The 12347-nt window shown below is 40.4% G+C and overlaps 2 protein-coding genes across 2 annotated transcripts; one reads left to right on the top strand and one right to left on the bottom strand.

Moving 5' to 3' along the window:
• Nucleotides 1-132: 132 nt before the first annotated feature.
• On the bottom strand, nucleotides 133-5067 carry LOC114792742 (galactosylgalactosylxylosylprotein 3-beta-glucuronosyltransferase 1-like). Its single transcript, XM_028984110.1, has 5 exons — nucleotides 4971-5067; nucleotides 4182-4336; nucleotides 3255-3733; nucleotides 2056-2352; nucleotides 133-1736 (listed from the first exon to the last, which is right to left on the bottom strand). The coding sequence occupies exons 2-5, from the start codon at nucleotides 4291-4293 to the stop codon at nucleotides 1650-1652; spliced, it is 975 nt and encodes a 324-aa protein (XP_028839943.1). The 5' UTR covers nucleotides 4294-4336; nucleotides 4971-5067; the 3' UTR covers nucleotides 133-1649.
• Nucleotides 5068-6395: 1328 nt separating this feature from the next.
• On the top strand, nucleotides 6396-11788 carry slc37a4b (solute carrier family 37 member 4b). Its single transcript, XM_028984108.1, has 10 exons — nucleotides 6396-6590; nucleotides 6869-7158; nucleotides 7316-7548; nucleotides 8445-8697; nucleotides 8784-8942; nucleotides 9388-9473; nucleotides 9753-9866; nucleotides 9943-10008; nucleotides 10138-10276; nucleotides 10795-11788. Exons 2-10 carry the CDS (start codon nucleotides 7011-7013, stop codon nucleotides 10959-10961), a joined length of 1365 nt encoding a protein of 454 aa, XP_028839941.1. The 5' UTR covers nucleotides 6396-6590; nucleotides 6869-7010; the 3' UTR covers nucleotides 10962-11788.
• Nucleotides 11789-12347: the final 559 nt, after the last annotated feature.

The following is a 12347-nucleotide window of genomic DNA, read 5'->3' on the forward strand; positions in this document are numbered from 1 at the left end:
GGGCGTGGCAGACAGGAGACATGGGACACATACACATGGCTTTGTTGTTTTATTTGAAAAAATTGGCATACAGGACAACATACTGCAAATGAGCATACAATGACCCAGTAAGGACTACATACAAAAGGACAACTTAAAAACAGACAACATCAGGTGAACACAATTTGGAATTTCAGCTCGACACTACAGACAATTGCAATAGTAAAAACCAATCGGTATTGAAGCATATCTAAAATAATAAATTATCTTCTCCCTAAAATCAACATCCACTGGGTCATCTACACGCTACAGGTCTCAAAATATAGGTTGTAGCATCTATTCTCCTTTTTAAAACAGTCTGGAGATTTCTGAGCATCGAGGTTATGAGTTTCGGGAGCTTTGATGTTGGATATTTTGTCCAATTCTTGCCTGTTACTGTTGCTGAACAGTTTGTGGTCATCTTTGACATGTTTTTGACATTTTTATATACCTTTCATCATTCATAGTTTCTTCCAAAGTATTCAAGCTGAAAACATTTAGCGATCGTGCCAATGACTGTGTTGTCTGAGGGCCCGACAGTTTTGCTGAATCTTTGGATGATGTTATACCCTGTAGATGATGAGGTGAGAATTGCAATGCTTTTGCAATTCCATGTTGGGGAACATCAAATTTAAATGTCTCTTTTTACATATTCTTTCACAGACTGGAGAGAATCTGGCTAGTTTTTCTTCTGAGAGACTCTGCCTCTCTAAGACATCCAGTTTATTATGTTACAGACCTGATATCAAGTGACTTAATAAGTTGCTAGATGTTCTCCCAGATGTTCTCTTTCAAACGTCTTTACTTTTCAGCCATTACTTGAGCCTGTGCCAAATCAGTTAATTTAGTGGAAAAGCTGAATAACTTCCCAGTTGGCACGTCTGTCATGTTATCTATGTTCTGCTGTTAATTTAATATTGGCTCATGTGATTTTTGTTTTCTGTTTATTCAAATTTAAGGAATTCTGGTTGTAATGTGACATTCAAAATTGCTGCCTTCGTCATATATACACCCATTTGTGGTGAGAGAAAAAAAATGTTCACAAAGGGTTAAAAAGGTTAAAAACACAAATTGAAAACAGCTTAAATGAACTTTTTTTTTTTCACTTTTGCTTAAATGTGTCTTGAGCAGTGTTGAAACATGCTAACGGAAGAATGTGAGTAATATGGCTTAAAAGGGTTCTCTTCCTCAGACCTGAGCTGACTTCCCCTATTCCCCTATGGTCTCACACAGTAACTGGGTTTCTTTTGCGTGTTTTATAGCGATTCATCTTTATGGAAGGACTAGCGAATCTCACTCAGGTTTTTGTCATTACCTCCACGATTATTATTTTTTAAAAATAACTAATTACTCATCAGTTGTATTTGAGGGTTTAGTTGTGCATTTATTTATTCAGTTATTTGTCTTTATTAATATTTTGTTATGAACATAACATTTTGTATTAAAGAAAATTCTGATTTGTATTTGCTGTTCTCTGACAGAAAATCTTTTTCGGTCAAAATTTCACACTCACATTGGAAATCAGAATCCGCCAAGAAAATTTAAATCGGTTCATCCCTTTTGTACACACACATACACACACACACACACACACACACTTTTTTAAAGATATATTGCCAGTGTCAGAAACATTATATCTCAATGTTGGGGTCAGTGAATCCTTTCTTCCCTTCATTGACCAATACAGGCTTTTCCGTCCTAGTGTGCCATACAAGAACCTAAAAAAAACAGTTTTCAGCTAATAAATAAAATGTTTTGAAAGGTCAACCATGTACTAAAGTAACAGCTGTGGTAAAGTACTTGCATTACTTGCATTATTAACATTTTGCAGTTTTCCTTTTTTTTAAACCATTTATCAAATCCAGTCTCATGTTGCATTCTGTAAATTGCAACTTAAGCAGGAAAAAGATATATGCAAAGCATGTATAGAAGAATAGGACTATGACATTTTTTATAAATTATGTTTAAATTCCATTTATATTAACAGTATTTAATATTATATGGTTATTTGTTGTTGTTAAAATCTTTTTATCTCACCTTAGTGCAGTTAGCTGCCTTGGGCTCCAAGTCTTGGAGGGTGACAAGCTCACGTAGTAGACTGCTCTCCTGATACCCCCCTTTTACACCCCTGAACCTGAAGTAGGCCTGAGGCTTGGAAAGGATGAGCTGCAGATTAATGGCAAATCCAGCCATGTCAATAGCAAAGGGGCGGTGGGGGTCAAACACTGTTTTCCATCCATACACCTTGCCAAAGACATTGATCTTAGGAGACTCGTACCGCAGACCTCCCACAAAGGCCACAGGCCACACTGACACTTTGTGGGTAGCCCGGATCTATGGAGAAATGATATGTTTTTTAAAATAAGCAATATCTGCAATCTACAGCAACAGTAAAAACATTGTCATTTGGTACAAACCATAACTACACACTGGGTCTCTTTTATCAAAAGAAGTGTATTTTACAGTGTCATGTGTGATTCATGAAACAGGTGCACTTGTGCCAATTCTTGCATAGCATCCGACATCTGAAATTTAGCTTAATTTACATGGCCACGCCCCAGAACATTGCGACATGAAAGAGTGGAAGGTGGCAAAGAAGAGGAATTTTTCTGACATGGAAATTGACATCATTACAACATCATTACTTCAAAGTTTTAACTATATTTTAATGTGTTTCTTCATTGAACAGGGACCAATGTAAACTTGATCAATTTTAATTTTATTTCACCAGATAACTTTCATTGCTCTTAAGTTGCTCTCTTTCATTGTTTAACCTACATTCAGTCTAAACCCTATAATTATTTCATTTATCCTGGATGTGTACATTTTCTTTGACTGCTGTACACAATTACACACATGTCTGTAATAATGCAATTAACTACGTGACCTATAATCTCACAATTTGATAAATCGATAAAGTCTGTAACAGCTTGATTTCCTCTGCTGTCGCATTGTCTCGCACTTACAGAAAGTGTGTACAGGATCTGGAAGTGGGTACAGGAGCCGTGGACAGGTTGAAATTTGATAAATCATGAAATGGGCATGGAAATGATCATACACCCATTTTTCTGCCGTATGTTAGATGTTAGATAAATGAGGTCCAGTAACATTGAGCTTGCCTCTTTTTCCCCATTTGCTTTTTTCTAGGAGAACACAACAAACTACATCAGCTTTCAGTCATACCGTGCATGCATACATGATGATGGACAATAAATGCATAGTGAAGCTCATCTCACCTCCTCAAACAGCTCCAGGCTGTAAGTGTTGTCGTCATCCGCAAAGTAGACCACACCCTGCTGCTGGCTATTTTGCTGAAATGTCTCTCTAAGCCATTTGAGGGCTAGGTTTCTCTGCATGGTGCCACGGGGGATGTGAGAGTCTCTAGACGGGCCGCGGGGTTTGTAGCTGTGTGGCGTCTCTGTGCTGAGGTGAGTGCAGTTCAGGCCTGACTTAAGTAGCAGCTCTGAAACCAGCGCTGTCCTCTTCGGCGAGTCCTCCACCAATATCCAGTGCAGGTTAGGGACGTGGAGGAAAGTGCTGACTTGGCGTGTAAGTTCGGCTTTTTGGACGGGTCGAGTGTAGGTAGGTGTAATGATGTAAATCACTGGCAGCACATCAGATCTCGGCAGATGACGGCTGCTCACATATTGAGTAGAAAAAGTTTCCATGTGCTTGAAGCCACAAACTGACTCTTGGAGAATATGTCTCCTGTCATCTTACAAAGATAAAATATTAGGAGGAATAAATTAGGAGGAATGAATCCCTTAGTGACAAAATTGCTTTTAAACAATTTAGTAGAATTGAGCATGAAGTGCAACCTGAAAGACTACACCTGTAGCTGTTCAAACACTACAGATCAGCACCAGAGACAGTTCCTCATTCTATCCTAACCTGAAATCGCAGTGACATAACAGGTTCTTCCTAGTTTAGAAATAATGGCATAGGATGACATTATAGATTTAACCTTTCACAAGTTAAATCCACAATATTGACATCACAAGATACTTGTTTCACACCATAATCCTGGGTTTAGACCGAATGGATCATCTTATCACACTAGACCATAATAAAATTATTTGAGAACTTTGCAAAGTTTTTTTTTTTACAGTAACCCTTCAACATTTCCACCACTGTTTATTAAGGACTACATTACAATGAATTACCTTTTTGATTTGGAAGTAAATGGGTCACAGTCCTTTGATGCCAGATACTGATGAGCAACATCCACGGCAATATTACTAAAACAATAGTAAGGATGTCACGTCGCCTCACCATCTTGTCTGCTCAAAGACTCTTCTGGTCTGGACCCCCTCATTACCTGCAGGAAACATATCACAGTTCTTGGGTCTAAAAATAGGGCCTTATAGTGTCAGTGCAGGTCATTATTAGGTTTAGAAGAACTGATGTGCTGGAAGCAAAATCTGTGCAGTAAAGCCTGACTGAGTGGATGGCTAGAAAAGATTAGCTGAATAATGCTGTAATTGAGTCTTCACACATTTTTCATCCTGCACATAATTTTTCAGTATTTTTTAAAAAGCATTCCATCCTGTGATATGGTCACAGTGTCATAAAAACCCACTATTTTGTCCCATTCTCAGTTTCTCAGTGTCTATAATACACTCAAGATGTCAGTATCTGGCTTCTTATTGCTTTAAGATACAGGTTCGGTATGTGACTTTTAGGCATAAGAACAAAAATGACATCTAGGGCACATCAAATACAAAACACATTCCTCTGTACTGCAACATGGACCAAACACATATAATGTGGTTTCACAGTGAAAAGTCATGTTTATCTGTAAAACCCCAATTTATTGTGAGTTCAAGCAATGTAGATTTTATGTGAACGTCTCACATCTTGTATATAATTATTCAAACTATTGAAATATTTAGAAACAGTACAACATCTTTGCCCAGACTGGCTTGGGGAATAAATTCTTAAATCATACTTACAAATGATACAGAGCCCTGTCCCTGTTAACTATTCTCCTGTGAAGTCTTCATTAGAACCACTGAGCTCCTACAGTCGGGTCTGATTGAACCCCTAGTGCCAAACATTGTGGAAAGAAGAGAGGTCATCTCTTTGGAAGAATGCTGCCTCTCATGCGAAAAGACAAAGACTTCATTTTATGAGAGATGACGGAACAGCATGAGGGAGGAGCACAAAGACTCAAACAAAAATGTCACCACTTTGCAAATTGAAACTATTTTAATGTATCATATGCCATTGATGATGTTTTGACTGTGTCTTTCAAATATGACCATGATGTTTGGGGCACTGAAGATGTCACAGAATTGGGCCATATTTGATGGCTCAATCATTGTCTCCTCAACCAAATCCAAATTTCACATTGCTGTAACATCTTTCCTTTCTTATGCTGTGGCACTAATATTCACCCTCTTATACCCCATGTTGGTTTTCAGGAATATCAGGGAAAAGAATGGATGAGAAGCCCAGCATTGAATTCCCATCTGCTCCTGGCTGTAAACCAGCCAATCTGAGGAGATCTTATTTGTGCATTTAAGTGTGTGAAAGTGCTGAATAGACACTTTATTTGGTGTCAGAAATTATACGCAGGCCTCTTTCACAAATAATCACCCTCTTCAGTGAAAGTGAAGTTATTGTCATTATGATACACTACAGCACTGCACATGGTGCACACAACCATCACCCTTAATGAGCAGTGGGCAGCCATGACAGAAGTGGGGACAGTGCTTTGCTCAGTGGCACCTCAGTGGCACCTTGGCAGATGGGGATTATGTCATTGCACATCGGCAGACACTGTGACTTTTAGGATCTATACATTTTATATATTTACAGTATGTTCATAATATTTATTGGTCTTTAGGCTATATAAGGTAAATCTTTCACTGTAGGTATGATTATGTACATTTTTGGAACTATTTTATTATGGAATCATTGTGTATTCATTTATTTACCATTAAAAATATTTTTTTTTGTAATACGGAGGTCCGTAGAGGACGTGCAATTTTGTTACCTCGAAATAACCTTGACCTGCTTGATGCAGCATCATGGATGAACGCATTCAGTGAAAGACATTTTTCGTATCAGAGGAGAAGACTTTTCCTGACGCGTTTACGCTTCCACGAGTAAAATGACATGAATCGGTGTAAGGCCAAAATTGCCTGCACCATTGCCAGAGTTGTTAGAAAAGAAGTCGTAAAAAACAATCGTGATCTCGACTACTTGTTACCTCGAGAAAAAAATCCGTGGTGCATCATGTGAAAATTATAAATCTTCTTCTGAGAGTAAGAAGCGGACGGGTCAGAAGGCCCCGCCTCCGATCCCGCCCACCCCTGCGTCACAGGCTGAGTGACACGCGGGCGTCCAATGGGAGATCAGCGCGAGGAGGGAATTCCTGGTCCGCCGCGCCGGGACTTCGCGGCGCAGCCGCAGCGGCAAGGTGTGTCCGAGTATCTGCCAATTAGCTCGCCGCAGAGCGGGTCTCGGAACCCGGCGACACCATTTTAACCTGTGCGGCGCGTCCGAACCCGGCCGCGGGGACCATTTTCATTTCGAGCTCCTGCGAGGAGGTCCAGACGGTCTGACAGGTCTGCTGCCCGCTTACATGTTCCATTACCTCAGATCACAGGACGACAGTTGTCGCGAATGTCATCAGGAGCCTTTAAATGTTGACTTTATACCTTATGACGTACTGTTAATAATACTCCAGTCCAAATGTGACTAAAATGTCCTCAAGTGTTCTTGATGGGTTGCGCATGCTCCCTAATACTCCAAATGTATATCACGTTAAATCATTAATAAAGTAACAATGTCTTCTTGCAACGGAGAATGCATCATTCTAGACTGAAGACTATTTCTTTTCCAGGCTGGGTCTGGATTTGGAACCCCAGTGAGAAAGTAGGCATGCACGGCATATAAGACAGCCAGGAGACGTTGGACCTGCACTGAAGAACAGCTGAAGAACCTGAGGTTTACCCATAAGAAGTTACTGCTGAAACCGTTTCGCCATGGGGGCTACGGGATATGGCTACTACCGCACCACAATTTTTCTGTCCATGTTTGTGGGCTACGCCATGTACTACTTCAACAGAAAGACCTTTTCCTTTGTCATGCCTTCAATGATGAATGAGATTGAGCTGGACAAAGAAGACCTGGGTAAGAACAATAAATCCCTCTGCAACATACCGGCCCGCTCAAGTTGCCGCAGTGAATTCATATTAATACGTAGATATATTTTTATTAGTGACCTCAGAGTGTGCTTGAAGTGTGCAGGACTAATGGTGGAATTGGAATTGCTGGTTTGTTTCACCAGGGCTGATCACCAGCAGCCAGACGCTGGCTTACGCCATCAGCAAGTTTATCAGTGGCGTGCTCTCCGACAAGATCAGTGCTCGATGGCTCTTTTCCATTGGCCTCTTCATTGTTGGAAGCATCAACGTCCTCTTCTCTTGGTCCTCTTCAGTTGCTGTATTTACTATACTTTGGTTTTTAAATGGGCTAGGTCAGGGATTTGGGTGGCCACCATGTGGAAAAGTACTTCGAAAGGTAAGTGCCCCGAAAAGGGCTTGTCATTTTTGTCATTAAAGCTAAATTTACCCCACAAAACAGTGTTTTTTTTTTTTTTTAGTGTTTCTGTAATGCAGTTGTTAGTTCCTACCAAATGTGGGCCAAGAAAGTGACAATGATAATCCGGAGGCAACAGGGCCACTATCACATAAGGATTATATGTGACATGGCACAGTAGAAGTACTGTCACACAAAGAGCTGATCCCCTTCGTGTTGGACATGATGGAAAGGTGGCCAATTCACTTGATGCATATGGGTCTGTGGATCTGCTGACTAGTCAGTGTGGCATTGATCTTGTCCACATTCTCTGCAGTGGTGGGGACAACATGTTTCACCCTTTGCCATTAGGCCAGCACCTGTCAGTAGACGTCGTAGTAGAAAGTGACGTAGACCGAAATTCGAACCCTTGCCCACATATAGCCCTGCCTTCTTGGTTAACAGTCAGCTCTCTGCCAGGACCCAGTATTGCAAGCTCACATATTCTGCCTGATAAATCTTACATCCGATGTGAAATGACTTCCCTGCTATGTACAGCTGTGTGATTCCACACTGGGTCTACAGGGAGAGGAAGTCTGCTCGTTTACGATCATATTAACAGTGGTAATATGATATGGATTAATAATTTTATTTTTCCTGTTCATGTTTTTACTCACTCATGTTGCAAATCAAATGTGGTTCAAATGTAGCCCACTACCTGCCACACCTATTATTAGGGAACACCAAAGCTAGATCAACAGTTTAGAAGGTGGTCCTTCAGGACCAGGTTCTGGACACCGTGTTCATAACCCCCTTCCCTGGAGATTTCTAGAGGCTGTGAACTGCACATTGGTATGCTGAGCGCTATAATTACTCACATGTCTTCTGTCCTCCCTCAGTGGTTTGAGCCGTCTCAGTTTGGAACGTGGTGGGCCATCCTGTCCAGCAGCATGAATTTGGCTGGAGGACTGGGTCCCCTGGTCACAACCATACTGCTTCAGTACTATGGCTGGCGGACTATTTTTGCTATGTCTGGCATTATTTGTGTGGCCATTGGTGTCCTGTGTGTCATGTTTGTGAAGAACGAACCCAGTGAGGTTGGTCTTCCTAACATTGAACCTGGTGCAAAGAAAGACAAAGGGGCCAAAGAAGGTAAATGCATTATCCACCAAATAGGCACCATATATATAGGTATTAATTATAAAATAATAAAAAAAATTACTCCTGTCCTACTTTAGGTGCAAGCAATAATGAGAGCACTCTCAAAGAGTTCCTCCTGTCTCCATACCTGTGGGTTTTGTCCTTGGGCTACTTGGTGGTGTTTGGGGTGAAGATAGCCTGCACTGACTGGGGCCAGCTCTTCCTTATCCAGGAAAAGGGCCAGTCAGTACTCATGGGTAAGCCTGACTCCTCCACCTTAAAGGCTGCAGTGAGGCCTCAAGCTGGAAGTTGTTTTTTATTTAATGGTCAGAAGGTTCTTTGTTCATTGTAAATGTTTCTCATGGAGCAAAGTGTCCATATTTCAAGCACCTTGTCTTTAAAGGTCCCCTGACATTAACATTTTTATATAGGTCTTAGTGATGCAGAATTACAACCAACGGGGGGGTAACCTTTCCGCTTATGATGACATGAGGGGAGAAATTCCAGATCCGATCTCTCTGAACGGCGAAGCAGAACGGCTAACGCACTATTTACACCTATCGTCATTTCTAGCCACAGACAGGCTCCGGGACCTTGTATTAATGTTAAATTATCTCACAAAGTGAAATTTTCTTCATGACATGGGACCTTTAATAACGTCTTTTCTGTATGAATGAACTAATATTGCGTATTTGAATACAGGAAGCTCTTATATGAGTGCTCTGGAGGTGGGTGGACTTCTAGGCAGTCTGGCTGCTGGATACTTTTCTGACAAGGCTGTTGCACAGGTGGGTGACTTGTGGATTTACCAGGGCTGTAGAAACACAAAATCTTCATATTCAATTTGATACTGAAATCCGAAAAGTGATTTCAAACCACCCAGAAATGATTGCAACAGAAGATGACTCCCTTTATTCCAAAAGTAATTTAGCCCAACACTGCTCTGTGTAAATGGAGGATCAGTTGACTACTATGATTATTATTCAAATGATATTTTTAAAAGCTAAATCATGCCTGGATTTTTACTTTTTGATCCTGAAATTTCTTTCCCCCCATTTTCAACACAGCGAGGGCTGGGTATCTATGGAAACCCTAGGCATGGTCTGTTGCTTTCAATGATGGCTGGGATGTACGTGTCCATGTATCTGTTCAGGGTGACGATCACTGCAGAGTCACCCAAAGTAAGTTTGCCATGCTGGATACTTCTAAATACAGGAGAGTCTGGAAAAGCATCAATATCTGGACTTTTATCTTTAGGAAGATCCTCTCTGGGTGATTGCTCTCCATCCTGTCTCTGAGCTCACAGGACTGTCAGAAAAAGAGGTCTCTTTTTCCCACTTGAAAACTAGAAATGATTCTTTTGGGTTATTTGACATAACCCTTTATTGTTATCTAGTGTGAATTTAGAGGGATTTGGTTGAAATTTTGTTTGTGTTTTGTTTGAAAATCTAGATCTGGATTCTAACTCTAGGAGCTGCTTTTGGATTCTCTTCCTATGGACCAATTGCACTGTTTGGGGTGATTGCTAGTGAAAGTGCCCCATCAAATTTCTGTGGTACATCCCATGCTGTTGTAGCCTTGATGGCCAATGGTAAGTTAATGGCTTTATGGTTTGTGATTTAAAGCGGTGCACGAGAGCTGTCAATCATCAGGCACTTCCCGTTATGATTTTTGAAGTACACTTCAAAGAAAGAATCAAGCAATTCTTTCTCATCTTATTTAGTGATGTAATGGTGAGGACACCTAACCATTACACTAACAACCAAGCATGTATCGTAGCATCATGCCTAGCAACACTTTGGACACAGTGCAGATAAGAATGTCATTTTACTGAGATTTGGAATCTATTTGTTTGCTGCCTGTGCAATTTACAACAGTTTGTAGCCTAGTGAGTAACAACCTCGCCTATGAACCAGAAGTCCACAAAGTCCCAGGTTCAAACCCCACTCACTACCATTGTGTCCAGGGGAACCATCCCTGTAACAATTGTTTGTAAGGTGCTCGGGATAAGCGCCTGAAAAATGCTGTAAATGTAAATTCCCTGACTACATCTTTTTATGGAGGAGTACGTTAACCCTGCGGACCGCCATTTTTCTGTGGTTGTTGCAGTTGGCGCTTTCCTGGCTGGACTTCCATTCAGCACCGTTGCCAAACGTTACAACTGGGACACGGCCTTCTGGGTTGCCGAGGTGACCTGCGCTGTGACCACTGTGTGCTTCTTCCTCATACGCAACATGCGTACACGGATGGGCCGTATGGCCAAGAAAATGGACTGAACCTCTAAATCACAATGCCCATGTAGAGAGCATTGCCTGTATTGTGCTGATTGACAGCATCCTCAAGACTCTTTCTAGGAGCAGCTGAAGTCACACTTACGAACATCATCTCAGTCACAGTCATCATTATTTCATTAATCACCTTACACCTGCAAAATTATTAGGAATTACAATTCATTTCTCTGACAGACTTTTTGTAAGGTAACATGTTCCTTATTTATTTTCTCTTCTTTACTGTATCACTGTATAGGTAATGCACATGGATCTAGAGTATCCCAGCAGCACATGAGTATGTGATACCTACATTGCCTGTTGCACAGAATGCCTTCAGTGGAGGCACAAATGCAGGAGAGACGTTTGTTGGAATACTTTGCCAATGGGAATGTTTAAATAACTGTACTTTGCACTGTAGGTTGTGTGTACTGTAAGTAAACGGTATATTCACCAAAACCTCACCTGTTATAGATGTGAATACACAGATTTTTGATGACAGTATAACAAGTTATAATAAATATATTGCTCATTGTATATAGGTTTCCACACATATTGAAGAGCACCAATGTATATTCTATATAGTTCTATATTTTCCCATTTTCAGCATTCTCAGCCAATATATTGTTTCTACAGTTTATTCTTAAATGAAAAAAACTGTCAGTGTAAATATATGAATGTGTTCCACCTTGGAGCACTGTATTTTTACATATTCATTTTAAACAAGATATTAATGCTATTGAGTGTGCAACTGGAATTGCTGTAGGTTATGTTACTTTGCAACTTAAGCACTTGATTCAATTAGGAACTAATAAAAAAGCAGTGCCCAATAGAAATATTTCTTCAAATGAATGAATGGAATCATATTTTCATCAATAGTTTTTCTGTGGTGTGGAAGAATCAAGAATAGCAGCAGAATTGCCAAGTTGCAAGAGATGATTTGTGCTGGTTTGTCCATTAGTTTTAACCAGCATTTGCTGCTTGTGGTTTTGTGCTTCTTTGTTTGTACATGTATTTCAGCTTATTAATGATGCAACAAAGGTGCACAATATTCAATTTGGCAACCATGCATGCACCTGTATTTTCCACCCACATAAACTGTTTGTTTATGGGGCGACGTACCCAATTTATCACCCAACGCATGATTTATTAATTTTTTTACACATCAGGCCACACCTCAATATTTAAATATATAACAATATAAAACAGAAACAGTCATGCATGATAATGAGAAGCATTTGTTTTGAAAGAAATAAAAATGTCATATTTATTAACAGGTGACATAATAGGGCACAGTGAGAGAGCAGGCAATCACCAGCCTCTTTATTAGGTAATAGTACCTGCCTGGACTCCCATGTCCTTTAAGAGTGAAGTGAAAGATTCTGTCATTGTGAT

Source organism: Denticeps clupeoides, chromosome 6 (genome assembly GCF_900700375.1).
Source record: "Denticeps clupeoides chromosome 6, fDenClu1.1, whole genome shotgun sequence".
Classification (NCBI taxonomy): Eukaryota; Metazoa; Chordata; class Actinopteri; order Clupeiformes; family Denticipitidae; genus Denticeps; species Denticeps clupeoides.